Genomic DNA, 15,650 nt, shown 5'->3' on the forward strand with positions numbered 1-15,650 from the left:
CAGCCACCCACTCTGCCATCTGTGTAGAAACATGTGTTTACAGGATACCCTGCACGGGGCAGAGGAGTTTTTGTTCCTCCTAGACTTTAATTGATAGCCATGTATTATATGCTGTAACCCAAAGTGGATGGTTTCACAGAAGAGAGTGACAGGAAACATGGGGGACAGAAGAGCGAGATGACACATGGCAAAGGTTCCCGGCCAGACTTATTTTGGGATACCTTGATACCCAGAGTTAAAAAAAGATACGCTAGAATTCACTTTCAGATGTCATCAGAAGCTGTATAGGCTAAAGTGCATCAGGATTGTTTTTTATATGTAAACCAATGAAGCCTAGTGGAATGTGAGTAATCTTGGTCTCTGTATGGTCGACAGTCCTTCTCTGAGCTTGGTATTGTTAGCTAAGTACTTAAACAAAATATCAATGTAATCAGAGATCCAAACTCCTGCTGTACAGTCGCATAGCATCACTCTGACTTATCATCCCTACCCCTTAGCTTCTGAGTAATGGCAGCCGCTACCTGATCCGCTCCGACGACATGGTGGAGACGGTCTACAATGAGCGTGGCGAAATCATCAAAACCAAGGAGCGGCGCCTCTTCTTGCTCAATGATGTTCTCATGTGTGCCACGCCCAATATCCGGTAAGAGTGACCGCAAACCAGTTCCTAATCTCTCCTTTAATTTGCACCTTCTCCTCTCCTTGGGCGCAATATCCTGTAATCTCTTTACCATTTTACAATTTTAGAAATTGAATTTGTTGTGTGTCTTTTTTGTATAGTTCATTTTGCCTGTAAGGGAATGTTAAATGCAATAAGGATTTCCTGCCAGTAAAAGTCTGTCTGAACTGAAGAAAGTCTTAAGTGTAGAGAAAGATGGTAAGCACTGACTTTTGACCACTCTGAGTCTCTGGGTTTGGACACATATGTACCCACTGTGGCTTTCTATTTAGCCAAGAGTGATGGGCTTTTCAGCTTCTATCCTGTAATTATAACATGTTAGTTACCACATAAGGCCTATAGGAAACATGCACTGACTTGTACAAAAATGTGGTTTTCTAGATGAGTGACCTCTTATCTTTCAAACATGGCATCCATAGGCCTCCTCCACTGACACGGATGTTAATTTAATCTCTTTACCTGCCTTCGCCTATTCTTGCACTCACACTTCCCCCTCACACGGTGCAGGAGATACATTTATTCTCCACAAACAAGATGTTAACAACATGAACCAGAGCTACTTTGTGTCATCACCTTCATCTCTCTCTGCTCTGTCCAGATGTCAGGATGGCAGTGGGAGTGGCAGTGGCAATGCCCCACTCGACCAGAGGTTCCTCCTAAAGTGGAGCGTGCCTTTGAGCTTCGTGGAAGTGCTAGAGTTTGGATCCAGCGAGGACATGGCCGACAACAGCCACTACCAAACGCCCCATTCTGGGGAAAAGGTGGTCATCAACGCTAAGCCAAGTATGAACCACAGGATCACAGCCTGTTATTTTAAGTGTGCCTGTCTGTCTGTGAGGTTGTTTCTCTTTCTGTAAACTGGGGACAAAAAGTGGAAAAGGTACGAGATTTCAATTAGTTGTGTAGTTAGAGAGTGCCAAGCAGCTGAGGATTGATCCATGTATCGGCCGTGAGGATTTGAGACTCTGGGATAGGAGCCAACAACTGCTGGTCAGTTGAATGCTTGTGCTTGGTGACAGGTTAATGAAGTTCGTGGTGGTGATCAAAGGTAAATATCTATACTTGGGCTGGACTCTACATAATCTGAAGATAATAGGTTGTATTTTAAAGTATTGCTCTCTTCAGGGCTATATTTATTATATTATATTACTTGCAGCATTGCAAAAACTGTAGTGATTTGATTGAATAAGATAGATTTGCACAGTTTTAATAAGCAGAGCTAGTTGTCTCCTCCATTATCAATACATAGAGTGAATAGATAGTTGTTTCTTGCTAGACATTTACAGACATTTCTAAAATGGTCCCGCACAGACCATCCAGCCACCGTGTGTGTATTTTTTCCTTCTGCAATCCTCTGGTCTGCTGGCGACAGAGTCCAATGATTTCAGTCTTTCCACTGGGTTCTCCCCTGTCACAGACAGCTGCTCAGCCACTTTAAAAGGCCCAGATCAGACAGACTAGAGGCGTAAAGAGAGTGTATGATTTTGTGGTCACAGCACTGCAGTTTTTATTCTAGGTCTCTGGTGAGTGATTTGGTACTGTATTATCCCTGGTCTGTCAAAGGTTGTATGTATTCAAGCTGAGGTCAACGGCTCACTCTTTCAGTTGCCAAAGGTAGTGGGCTGGAATCACTACCACTGAAATACACTCTGCACTCAATCTCTCCCTCTAATCTGACATCTGTAATACAGTTACATAATGTTCAGTCTTTTATCATTTGATAAATCCTGTGATGTTTTATATGTGTTGGTATACAGTCCACCTGCCATGCTTGATTACTAAAAGATTATTGTTCAGTAATAGCCAGGATACATTTCAACCCTTGTGCACAGGGTATAACAATAACAGCTGTAAATGAAAGTAAGTGGGACAATGCTCATGTGATTGTGTTAGTCCCCCTGCTGTGTGAGGTTGTTATGCAGATGATGGCAAGTAGAGTATATACAAGCCCCTCTTCCACTGCCTTAAAATATTTCACCCCCCCTTTTTTTTTTACCTGCCCTTTATACCCTTTTCCCTTTACCTCCACTTAAGCCACATTTAGTGCGCTCTCCATTGCACCCATCTCCTGCCTGGCCACCCGTCTCCCTCTGATACTTCATTGAGCTGTGTGAAAAGTATAGCAATTGCGTGACTGTACGTAACAGATGGCACAGACAGACCTGAGTAGCATCTGGTCTGACTGTAGGGTTTTCCTAGGGCTGCAACTGACAGACAGGTTCACAGCGTCATCTTAACCCCATGTGATGATACAAGTGCATGTGTTGATTTTGAGAAGTGTCAATACGTAGAACTGTTCCCTTGACACGACTGAATTACTGCATTAGTAGACAATAAGCTCTCGACTTTCACTTGGTTCCCTCACTCTGGTTAAGTTATTCGCTAACCAACTTCAGCTCTGTGTGTGTCTTTGGGAATGTGTGTGTGTGTGTGCATACAAATGTGTGCATTGTCCAGGAACTTTTAACAAGTGGAAACAATTGTTTCTCAGTCCACTGTGTTCAGCCAAAAGCAGCTCGGTGACCAGCCTGCTAGAAGACGATGAAAACACTCTTCAGCACATGATGTCACCTCTTTGTGTGTCTCTCTGCTTAGTTTATCTCCTCTCTACGCTGCATAGCAATCAGACCACCATGCAGACTGGCCATTTCAAGTTACGGTTTTCCTGCTGCTTGCAGTCAGTATGTAATTTGTAGATATATTGTTTGTTTTTAGGAAGTGTGTAATTGCTGGGATGACTGGCGTGATTCCTGTGATGCTCCAAGGCCTGTTTTGTTAGAAAAATCTTGGCATTTGGCACTCTCACAAAGAGCCTTTTAGGAAGTTGGACCTGGGTTGAAATGGGTTACACAGTGCCCGTTTTTTCTGTGGGAATGGTCAATTCAGTGGTGGTAGTATTATATATATTCCTTGTTTCTTATTAGTTTTACTTTTAAATATAGATACTATACAGCAAAAGATGGTGTAAAACTCTGGACTTATAGATTCATATGATGACATTGAATAAAGAATTTCAATTCAAACATGCCTGTGTGGTTTAAACTCAAACCAAGTACAGGGATATTGCAAAACATGTAGTTCAATTACCTTTCTGTTGTCAAACAATGCCAATATTAAGTAGAGTCTTAAGATGGCACTCTATGATATATGATACTGGCTATAGAACTGTTGTGGCTGCACTTGTTCCTAGGATGACGCACCATAGAGCAAGCATAAGAGGTTTATTCAGCATTTCTGCCCTGACCTGAATTCAACCCCCTGTGTCTCAGCCTTTGCTGGGACTGATGAGCCATGAAAATTGCACACAGCTCCATTAGAGAAGGCAGAAAGTTGACATGAACAAAAACATTACAACAAAAGTGCACAACACACTCCCAACAATTCATTTCTCATTTGGTGGTGGCCATTATTTGATCAAGTGACATGACTGATATACTATAGGAGGTCACTGACTATGAAAGCATCAGTGAAAACCCAAATACACGCCTGCTGTGTCCTGTGTGGGGGGTGCTCACGCATGTGTAAGGACGACAAAGAATTCCTGTTTGTGAGCAGCCTCTTGTGTACAAACTCAGAGGGAGACATTTAAGAGTAATTCTCCCAGAGACCACCTACAAATGCAAACTTTGGCGACTCACAAACAGGGGTAAAAGGTTCCCCCAAATGCCCAGTCAGCTAGACCTTCAGGAGAGGACTGGAGTGGGTTGCCATGGAGTTAGAACCAGGCAGACTCTGTGACTATTGTAGAGGAAGACGAGGACGAGGAGGAGGAAGTAAAGGGAGAAGAGAAAGCAGAATAACAGAAGCAAAGAGAACTCAAGTCATGTTGGTGCCATTTAATTCTTTGTTCAAAGGCCTATGTAGTGTGCACTAAAATGTTTGCAGTTAGGTTTTCATTTGAAAGAGTCCTGTTCTTGTTAATTGAGCTATTTGATCAAATGACTTTTCTGTTGACGATTTTGGCCGACAGACAGGCATTCTCCCTGTGCTCTGTACAAGCTGTTCTTCATGATTGTCTTTATGATTTTATGTGTGTGTGTGTGTATGAGAGATAGATAGAGGGAAAGGCCTGCCAGTCCTTTGATGAGCTGTGTGGTTGTCTTCTGTGCAGCAGTGCTTTGTGTCCACACAAAGCAAGCCGTTATTTCCTTCTGATACAGAACAACAACACAGCGGCCGCTCTCATCACATCACATTGGCTCATTAGGTTTGATATTTTGAGCACAAGTGCAAAAATGATGAGCGGCAAATACCTATTGCAGCACACAGAGAATAGATATGCAAGTCAAGAACAGGTAGATTGATATATGCTGACATGCAAAAGCACAAAAACACAATATTTGTGTGGCCTCTGGAAGCTAACATTAGATCACAGCGTTCTTGTGAACAAGTGAGCACACTGGTGAGAATCACTGCCAAGTTTGCAGAGCTGTCACCGCTCCCTGTGGGAAACTGACTGATTGGCCTTTATTGATCTTTCTCTCTGTTAGTCTTCTCTCACCAGACGGGCCTCACTTATTGCTGCTTGTGTGTCAGACTTTCTATAAGGGGACTGTTGGAGACATCAGTCTTTTAGGTCTCAGCTCAGTTTCCTCGCTACCTGTCAGTTTCGTATGCTTTCATTCTTTCTGGCTCACAAGGAAACCACTTTTTGTATTGGATTGTAGTCACTGCTATCTATGAGCTGAAAACAGGGCAATAACTCACCTTTTTAATAGTTAAAGCTTTGTAACAAAAACAATAAATCTCAACTTAGCACAACGTAGCTTCACATCCATTGCAAGTTATTTGAGTTGTAAAAGTTGTGAAGATTTAGCTGTTTTTAAAATACTTTGCTTTTGTGTGTTTCTGTGTAGACAAGCTGTACATGGGACCCGGTCAGTTGTACCAAGATCTGCAGAACCTAATCCATGACCTCAGCCTGGTGAACCAGATCTCCGGCATGATCAGCAGCCTCAAAGGCAACTACCAGGTACTGTATGACTGCACTAAACACACACACTGAGTTTGAGTCCCATCAGTTGAACTCAATACATTTCTAGTCTTCATTGTCCCTGAGGTGAAGTTTGATTCATTTGTTATTAACTAGTGTATTACTAGTTATTTTGACTAAATATGAGATCAAAAGTTGACAAATGTTCCTCAAATGTTCCTCAGGATTTAAAATCACATTCATCGCGTTTCCCCTCAGATGTCCATGAGGGCTGGGCTGTTATGTCAGCATATAATGTTTAAGCTGTGGAATGTGCCAGCGTGGGCAATTTGTCTCTTGGAGACTAGGAGTCTCTTAAGTCTTGATTTGCACCATTCAAGCCTGTCATATCATGTGGCCACACACACACACACACACACACACACACACACACCTGGCTGTGCTGGTGGGATGGAGGTTTAGTTTGCAGAGCACAGCATGAGTGTGTGAGGCTGTGTTTGTGCTGTGCTGGTAGGTCTGTCCGAGGCAGAGTGGGAGGCCGAGGAACAGAGAAGCTCTCAGAGAGACATGTGTCCCAGAGATGGAGGGAGGGATGGAGAGATTGATTGGAAAGGAAAGAGAAGCAGGAGATTTGTGAGCTGTACACTGCCAAGCATTTTCCTCAACACTAAATTTCATCACCTAAATGATACTGACAGGATTCTAATAATAGATGTGTACTGAGGTTCTTCGTACATTTTGGAGCCATGTATTGAAAGGTCAAGATATACAAATTATTTTACACTTTAAGGCTAAATTTCCGATTGCTTCATATTACAAGGATAATTTTGACTTGTACTGTTTGTGCAGAGCTAGAATATGTAATGTGTGTAATATATATATATATATATACCAGTACAGTGTTTGTAATGAAGATGTTTGGTTAGACACTACTGCTGTAATTGTTCAAATGTATGGTACATTTTGTGTCTGATTATTGAACAGCATAGTATTGAAAACCACATACAGTCCAGTATAATACAGTCTAAATAAAAAAACACCACAAACAACAGCCTGAGAAATCAACAGCTCTCTGACACTGTGTCAACAAAAATGAGAAATTATACATTTCTCAAAGGTAGCATATGTTACTGGACTGTTGCACTGGATTTCATTACATTATCAATGCTAGTGACAGTATAGGCAGCAGATCCTCTTGGAAATAGTCCTCATTGTTCAACTTAAATTACACTAATTTCTCTAAATAAATGTTGTTTATTGATGTTTAAATGCTCTGAAGTACATTTATTTCCCTCCTTCTCCCATTGTTGTGCTCATCCCTAAACCTCTCTTTCTCTCCCACTCCCTTAATTTCATGACTTTCTTCCTCCTTCTCTTTCTTTCTATCTTTTTTCTTTCTATCCCTCCAATATCCTTGTGTACAGAATGTAAACCCCACGGTGGCCCATGATTGGGTATCCGGTCTCCAGAGGCTGATACTGAAGAAGGAGGAAGAGATCAGGGCAGCCGACCGGTGCAGGATACAACTCCAGCTGCCTGGCAAACAAGACAAGTTTGTGTTTTACACGCACAGATGTATACACACACACACACACACACCTCTTTAGCTTTAATTGGTCCTTCATACAGACAGCACATAAAACATTTTAACAGTCTCCAGTCTCAGTCCTCGCCCCCCACCTTTGCCTTATTTGTCCTCGGTTTGTCTTAGAGCACATTTGGATATTTGGATAAACAAGTTTCTCCACCAGCTCTAATCTGAGGCATGAATCTCAGGGGAGGGAATGTGCATCAGTGTTTGCAACCAAAGGCTACCCAGTGCTGCAGCTGCTGCTGAACACAAATAAATGTCACACATTTACACACACAATTATAGCCTGCACGTGGTCTCCCAAGGGTGCACCTTGTTTTGGCTTTTTCACATTCTCTCTGGAACCGTAAGTGTCTTTTGCTTCACTCTCTCTCTCTTCCACTTCCTCACTCCATCCTGCATCCCTGCTGCACTTAGCTGGTGAGATTATCCACGGGTATGTTTGGAAACACAGCTGTGCCTCTCGCATTCTTCCCCTGATCCCTCAATCGCAAAACACACAAAACACGACACTTCTGCCAGCGAGTGACAGGGCCCACCACACACACACACACACACACACACACAGCAAATACACACACGTAATGCCTACATGAGCTGCTGATAGAAGCAATAATTGACACTGACTTCTATCGCATTTCTGTCACAGTCCGTCTAGTCAGTCAGCATTGAATAGGCAAACTGATGTTCCTCCTCTCTGGGATTCAACCCAGACAGAGCTCTTTTCATTTGACCCTATTAGATATTTTACTGTTGAATCAGTGGACTGGTGCGTATGCAAGAATATTCAAACATTCACACCACTGTTAATATATAATAAAATAGATTCAGGCTTTAAGTGTTGATGCATCTTGCAGTACATTAATCATTCAGTACAGTCTTGTTAAAGCATCGCTGATGTTTGGTTTACAAAACACTTCCAACGATGTCTGGTTCATGAACTGATTCTGCAATATCAGGCCTTTTTAAAGCTCTTTTATATTGTAAGATATTAACTTTCAACTTTTCTTAACTTCAAAATGCCTCTTTTATTTTTAATCAGTACATTGGTGTGTAATTGCAGCCCCATACAGATAGAGGGGATTTTTTTTGTAATGAACAGAAATGATAAAAACATTGTTGTCAGTGTCATTGGCAAAGTGTAGCAGCCTGCGGCTGTGAATTCTGACCTCTTGTCCAGTGTATTGCTGTTGTCCTGAGTTATCACATTGCACTTAAATAAATTAAAATGTGCAAAGTACATTTAAGAAGATATTGACAAAAAGGAGGCACTGTCAGTTTAAACACTTTGTCACAAAATATCTTCTGAAATGCATTGGTCATATATTTGTGATATAGAGCTAATAGTATTACTGTAAAGGTTGGAATTTTCCTTTAACTTTCTAACAATCAGTGTTTTTGTTCTCTCTATGGCAGGTCGGGTAAACCCACTTACTTCAGTGCAGTGTTCAATACTCTCAGCCCAGCCATCAAACAGTCATGGATCAGTAACCTGCAGATGGCTAAGCTGGCTCTAGGTACGGCACCCTGCCTGGCTCTACTCCTCCACTGTCTCAGTTGCATTTTAACTGTGTATGCATGCATTTATACGATATGATGGTTAGTGACTTATTGATTTATCTATCTCTTCCATCTGTTGCCTGTGAATAACCAAATTACAGTCGTTGTTAACTACATATTATGACCAAATCTACTGAGAAAATGAAAGCGGTTTAAAAGCAATTATAAGTAAGATGATTATATTAGTTTTACAATATGACTTGTGGTTAGAAAACACTTAATGCATACTGTACATTATTGAATCAAGTGTGTGTGTTTGTATTTTACATCAGAGGAGGACAACCTGCAGGGCTGGTTCTTTGCAGAGGATGATGGGAATCAGATCAAAAAGCAGAAACACCCTCTCCTGCTTCGACAAATGCCTGTGGTCATGTCAAAACTACAGGAGTTCAAAGTGAGACATTTTCCTTTCCTGTAACTTCCTCAACTGAAGGCAATAAGCAGATAGTCCTGGGCCGAGCGTGTCGCTCATAACACCAAGGGTTTTTAAGATAGCACTTATACTGATACAATTCAAATGTCCCAGTGCAGAGTGTCCCTATTTCAGTCTGTGTGTGTGTCACACTCTTCCTCATACAACGTTTACTGTAGTATTATGTCTGCCAACATTGACTGTCCAATTCGACAAAAAAAAATCCCTCATTCCTTTGTATGTGTGGCCGGTTAGCTCAGTTGGTTAGAGCGTGGTGCTAATAACGCCAAGGTCGCGGGTTCGATCCCCGTACGGGCCAGTAGATTTTGAAAGAGAGAATGAATGTACTGCTGATGTGACAGTTGATAAACGGACATCCTTTCTCCGTTGACAGTTGGAGTTGTGGACTTCCTATTGTAACTAGATCCCACAAAGCAGTAGTCAGTTGGTCTGTGTGAAGTTGTCTTGTAAAGGACAGTTTGTACCAGAGTCTCACCAATAGGTCAGCAGCTCCTCCACACCTGTCAGCACTGACCAGCAAAGTATAAAGTGACAGGGAGGCCAGCTCATGTTGGTTCTTCTGGGTTTTTATATTGACACTTAATTGACATTAATACTAACTGAACACTAGAAACACCTGTTTTACTTACTCTGTGAATTCCTGCGTGATGACTTGATGCAAGTTCTCATCAGACCTGTTTCTTTATCTTTCTTTACCCTCTCTTTTTTTCTTCCTATTCTGTGGCAGGTGGAATGTGCTGTTCATAATCCAGAGCCCCACATCAACACAGAGAGCACAGCAGACACCCCTGTTGTGGGCCATGGCTGTGTCTGGGTGAGACATTTCTCCTACATCGTTCAGAAAAGAAGCAGTGTGTTAGCTTACATTTCAACAGTTACACAAAATAAGAGTTTATTCCAAGTGTTTATTGGCAAGCGGTTTCATAGTCCTCTTATTTTCAGCAGCTAACACTATTTAAGCTTAACCACTTTTCTGTCAGTGAGTCTGACTCTTACTTTTGGCAGAGAGCTGTTTTTCACTATAATGTGTTAGCAGAGCAGATGGTACGTTTCTGCAGTTTATTTATTAAAATGTCTAATGTCCCCTTGAGAAAGACAATCAGGGTTTTGAAATGATTGCTTTGGTACTAAAGTTTCTCTCAAAATATACACTGACTGTCATAACCATAGTAATCACTGCTAATGCAGTGTTTTTGGCCATCAGGAAAAACACTGCGTCTGTTAAAGATATAAACATACTCTAGCTGGTTATTTTCATGGTGAGGTAATACATAAACTGTTGCTGAAAGATGTTAAACTGAAAAATGAAAATGTTTAAGTTGTTAGATGTCTGTTGTTTTTAACATAATTGAATGTTTAAGGACATTAAGTGTTTCACAAGATTTTGTCTTTCAAATTGGACAATGTGACATGAATTTGATGTGTGCATATATAATGCACTGTTGAGAGACTTTTTTTGTTTTTTCCTGAGTAATGTATGTAGTACTTCTTGCTTTTTTGTTAAGTGCTGTTCTACTGCTTTCTTTTACTTATACTTATTTATCTTGGCTGGGTAACTCTTAGAAAGATGTCCAGTCTTAACTGGGCTAAATCATTCATATATTGATAGTAATACATCTACATCAATTAATTAAAGTATCCCTAAAACAAAAGATTTCTTTATCTTTGTTCAGGTTGCAAGTTGCACCAACCAGATGGGCCAGATATCCATAGTGGCCATGCAGAACTCCAGCCCTAAGGTGACTGAGTGTTTCAACGTAGAGTCCCGTATCCTCTGCATGGCCTATGTCCCTGCAGAGCAACCCCAGGAGAATGGCGAGAAGGTCCCCGAAAACAACCATGTCCCCGCAGCAAAGGCCAGTGACACCCCCAGCGTCTGTCTGGGCATGGAGGAGGGCAGGTACAGCACACAGTGAACTTACAAAAGTGTGTCTGCAGGTCTTCAATGTCTTAAAATATCTACAAGTTACAATAAACGTTTAAAGTCAGCTGTACCCATCCACGCGTCTTTCTAGAATCTTACACCAAAGTGTATTAGTTTTACAGAGAGAGATCCAACATTGTGGCCAATATATTTATGGTACTTGTTCAATTGCACTAACTTCTGTGGGCCGTAATGCAATGTAGCATTCAGAAGTATCATTGATGTGTCAATCTGTATGTACTGCACGCAACAGGTCAGGGTGCCAAATGCCCTCTAGTAATTGTGGGAAGTCACTTCATAATTTGACAAACCAGCTCCGGCTTTCTTAGTGCACTCTTTCATTCCTGTGAGAAGTCAGACATTGTACTACAAAATAGGTTTCATTACACTTAATTGGCTTTCAGGTTATACACTTAAATTTAAAACTTGCAGATATCATTCAAAGTGTCAAATGATGCACACTTTTACAACAGCACTGTAAAATGCCCCACAAACACTACAAAGTAATGACTGAAGGCATTAATCTCTGTATCTACTGCCATAATGTCATTGATAACATGCAGATTAGAGGTGTTTATCAAAGAAGCGTACTGTATAAAGTTGGGTTCTAATATTATCTCCTGTCCTCTTCAGCATCATAGTGTATAAGAGCAGCCAGCGGTCCAAGAAAGTACGTCTGCAGCATTTCTTCACCCCAGACAAGTCCACCGTCACCAGCCTGGTCTATAAGAAACACTGTCTGTACGTTGGCCTGGTCAGCGGCTCTGTGGCGGTCTATTCCAGATCACAAGGTGAGTGTTTCAGGGAGGGTCCTGTTAATTTGTGTATCTTTTTCTGTTATATTCTCAGAATTCTGCCTTTGTAATGTTTGTTGATACTCTTAAATAGCTATAATTAGGGCAATCACGAGGTTAAATCACTGTTATGGTGTGAAACAGAAATGCATTCATTGAGTTAATTCGATTTGATTTGAAAACCGTGTAGGCTGACAGTGTTTACTTAAATAGATTGTCTGCGCTAGCCCTGAATTTTGTAACCTTAACCATAATTGGCCATGCCCATGAATAAGAGCACTGTTGCTGACAGTGTTGTCAGACTTTGTTGTTAGATTTAAGAACTTTTAACGCACTTTTATTGACATCATTTATGTCAGTATAGAGTAAAAGGGTATAGTGCTACATTGCTGAAAGGTTTGGTGCTAAATTGACACAGCTAAACATCTGAATGAAAGGGGTCATTCTGGGTAGAACATACACAGAGATGTTTTGTGGTCCGTCGCTCCAACTGCTGTTTTCTCTCTCTCTCGAGTCACCGGGTTGCCGTTAGTGTGTCACTGTGTAGCTCGGGGTCAGGGGTTTCCTCTGCTCTATGTTGAGGTTCTGTTTCCGTTTGCTCTGTTGTCTGGGAGAAGCCAATCTGTTAGCGGTGACCTATTTCATGTCTTCCCTCCCAGACGAGCACAGGCACAGAGGAGAAGGGGCTGCTCTCTTCCCACAGTCTCTCACATTCTGTGTTTTGTTCCATCGCTTATTGGCTTTCATAGCGTCGCAAACAGAGGGTCTCTGAGCGTCCTCCTCTCTCTGTCTCTCTGTTTTTCTCTGTCTTGATCTGCTTTCTCTCTGTGTCACATACTGGGGGTAAAGATAAGTACATGAGGAAAGAGAATCCTTGTAATCGTTGGCTGTCAAATATAAGTATTGGTTTCACTATCCTGTGATGCCACCATTGCTAGAGGCGTGCTTTATTAACCTCAGTCACACATATTCACTTCTCTCCATGCCCTCATATGACTCAAATTAGATTTCCAACATTTCCAAGGAAAAACTTCTGTGTTCTGTGAAGTTGGTCCGTTAGGCTTGTGTGTGCTAGAGATAGAAACAGAGACAGAAAGAATATGCATGATGGCCTGAGGACAGAAACACAGGAGGAAAAGCTTTCTCGCTCATTCCACAGTTGAGCTACAGTTTGCCTGGAAGAAACATACTGTATGTATGCAACCGTTCAGGAATGCTTTTTGAGCTACTCGTTACTGCTTGTTTTGATGCACACGTCACCTCTTTGTCCCCCTTCATTCTCCACACACCAATTATTAGACACTATGCCAGTGTTGGTCTTTGGTGTAACTGAATGTTCCAACAGTTTCACTAGCTTTGTTTCATCATTCATAACCACTGGTGTGTCAAATGAATTTGAAGCCCTCTGAGTCGGATTTGTATAATTTTTTCCTATCAACAGCTCCGTCACTGTCGCTGGAACATGACGCCTAATGCAAAAAAAAAAGATGACTCATCTTACATAGTTTGGTAGGGAAGTTGGTCCCTGCATCCCTTTTGTAATGCTGCTCAAGTACTTTGTCACAGTGAAAGGCTCCTCTGCCTGAACTCCATTTAAAGTAGACCCACGGTTTACATTGCAGGGAAGAAAGAAAGCAGAACTAGGAGAAATGATCAGCTTATACTCTTTGATGTTAGACTCAGCTGATCAAAGGGGACCCTCACAGTGAATAGTGACAAGACTTAAAAAGAATAACTTTGTCTTTAAAGCCATCAGAGCTGAGAAATGCTATCCTGCTGTAGATGCAGTGCGTCTGAAGCTGGCCAGTCAGCCTCATTCTGCCATGCTTGCTATTTCCTTTGTGACTGACTGTGTGAGAGATGGAGAAAGAGGGAGGCAATGATTCGGCAAAGGTCGCACGTCATAGCCAGACAGTCAAGACATAAACTCTATTCTCCTCTATTCTGCCGTCCTGTATCAAATACTTTTCCTGCAGAGAGTACTGTGCGTTATCTGTTGTTTGTGGCAGCTTTGTCAAAATCTGAAAAATGCTTGGCTTGTTTAATCGCTGTCTGGTTTGTGTGCTACTGTTTGCACACATATGCTGGGATGAGAAGTTTGTTCCCGCTGACACTGACATGAAGGAATGCTACAGTTTAAGAAGTGAGAGATGTGGGAAGACTTACGTAAGACTGCAAGTTGGTACTCCTGTCGTTTCTTTCCTTTCTCCACTGCTCCTTTCCTTTTTCATTTTCTTGATTTTTTTTTTCTTGATTTTTTTTCCTCATGTGCATTCACCTACACCGTATGATGATTACAATAATATACACAGGGCATTGGTGGAATGCTAATCCCACCTAGCCCCTTTAGTGGGAGATTGCCCTCACTTCCCCAGTCATTACTGTACCTCTGAAAGAACATCTCTCCCTGCGTGGCACCTCTGCCTTCAATAGGCGCCTTTGTGCCTTCTCTTAACATACACTATCGGTGAGGCCTCATTCACTTCCTGGCCTAGATTAGCTCAGGGAATGTGGTATCTGGAGGAAATGAAGGTCGTATCCAACACAGGGCCCTTCTAGCTTAAAGTGCATATCAGTAAAAAAGGCCATTTTATTTTTTACTGATGCACATTCCCGTTTCTGTGTAAAATTGATCAAATAGAGAACTCTGTTTATGACGACATTGATTGAAATCTAACCAGTGAATATAATAGTTGCAGAGATGTAATGGGTTGATATTTATAAAGGCACTGCATGGGGTGTTTCATTGCAGTAGATCTGGCACTGTAGGTGCCCAGGCACATGTAGAAGCGAGTGTGTAGGAGGTGTGTGTGGGATAGAGCTCAGCTCTGACTAATGCCTCGCAGCCCATCTATATTCATAGTGAAGCCTGTGAAAACCATCAATGGCCTCTCCACCGGCATTAGCAGACTTATAAATGCAGATGCCCTTTACAGACGACGTTTATAAAGACAGAGTGACTGTTACTGTGTCTTCCATATAAAGTATAAACATTCTTCTTTAACTATTACATGTAAAATTGCTAGAGGTTTACATTGCAAAAGAGAATGCAATAATACTAATAGAAGAGATTTACTACTACTATTTGGTTTGTTGTAGCTTAGGTTTCATCACACTGCAAGATTATTAGATTTCAGATCCTTACTGAATATATATGTGTATATTCTGTGTTTGCATAAAAACTGCATTTTGTTCATAGGGTATTTTGTGAAATGCATTTTGTATTTGAGTACTGAGGCACCAGTATTGTGTTTGTTCCTACAGACGGTTCGTGGAGCTGTGAAAAGCCCAAGGTGCTGAAGCTGGGAGTCCTACCAGTCAAGGCCATGCTGGCTGTGGAGGAGCACCTCTGGGCTTCATCAGGTGGACAGGTCTTCATCATCAGCACCCACACACACTGTTTGGAGGTACGTAACCTATTTCTGATATTCTTCTATTGTTCCATACCATGTCTACATCATAAACAGAGCAGTTTAGATCTGTGTGTGTGTGTGTGTGTGGTGTAAATAACCCATGGTCCATCTCTTCGTATCCATGTCAAAGTTAATCATCCTCCTATCTGTATGTCAAGTCTGTGGGAAAATCTGTATTTCTCAGACTAGGAAAAGGAATAAGAAAGGGCATAGTTTGGAGAGGCCATCTTGTTTACTTTATGTTGTAGTGAGTGAAGGAGAATTGCTGTCATGGTGTGTTTTGTTCAGTAGAGGGAGGGAGATGGGAGTTACTTTGTGAAGAG

The 15,650-nt window shown here is 41.6% G+C and overlaps 1 protein-coding gene and 1 non-coding gene across 2 annotated transcripts in view; both read left to right on the plus strand.

Moving 5' to 3' along the window:
• arhgef10 (Rho guanine nucleotide exchange factor (GEF) 10) overlaps positions 1-15,650 on the plus strand; it is a 40,687-nt gene that overhangs the window by 14,328 nt on the left and 10,709 nt on the right. Inside the window, exons 16-25 of the mRNA XM_070919925.1 lie at positions 498-643; positions 1,278-1,462; positions 5,536-5,651; positions 7,037-7,164; positions 8,620-8,720; positions 9,036-9,157; positions 9,924-10,010; positions 10,870-11,096; positions 11,754-11,911; positions 15,179-15,321. Coding sequence (XP_070776026.1) covers positions 498-643; positions 1,278-1,462; positions 5,536-5,651; positions 7,037-7,164; positions 8,620-8,720; positions 9,036-9,157; positions 9,924-10,010; positions 10,870-11,096; positions 11,754-11,911; positions 15,179-15,321 — 1,413 coding nt within the window. The remainder of the gene's footprint in view (positions 1-497; positions 644-1,277; positions 1,463-5,535; positions 5,652-7,036; positions 7,165-8,619; positions 8,721-9,035; positions 9,158-9,923; positions 10,011-10,869; positions 11,097-11,753; positions 11,912-15,178; positions 15,322-15,650) is intronic.
• trnai-aau (transfer RNA isoleucine (anticodon AAU)) lies at positions 9,421-9,494 on the plus strand. The gene has a single exon. It is a non-coding gene; the product is annotated as a tRNA-Ile (tRNA).

This window comes from Enoplosus armatus, chromosome 15 (assembly GCF_043641665.1).
Source record: "Enoplosus armatus isolate fEnoArm2 chromosome 15, fEnoArm2.hap1, whole genome shotgun sequence".
NCBI lineage: Eukaryota > Metazoa > Chordata > Actinopteri > Centrarchiformes > Enoplosidae > Enoplosus > Enoplosus armatus.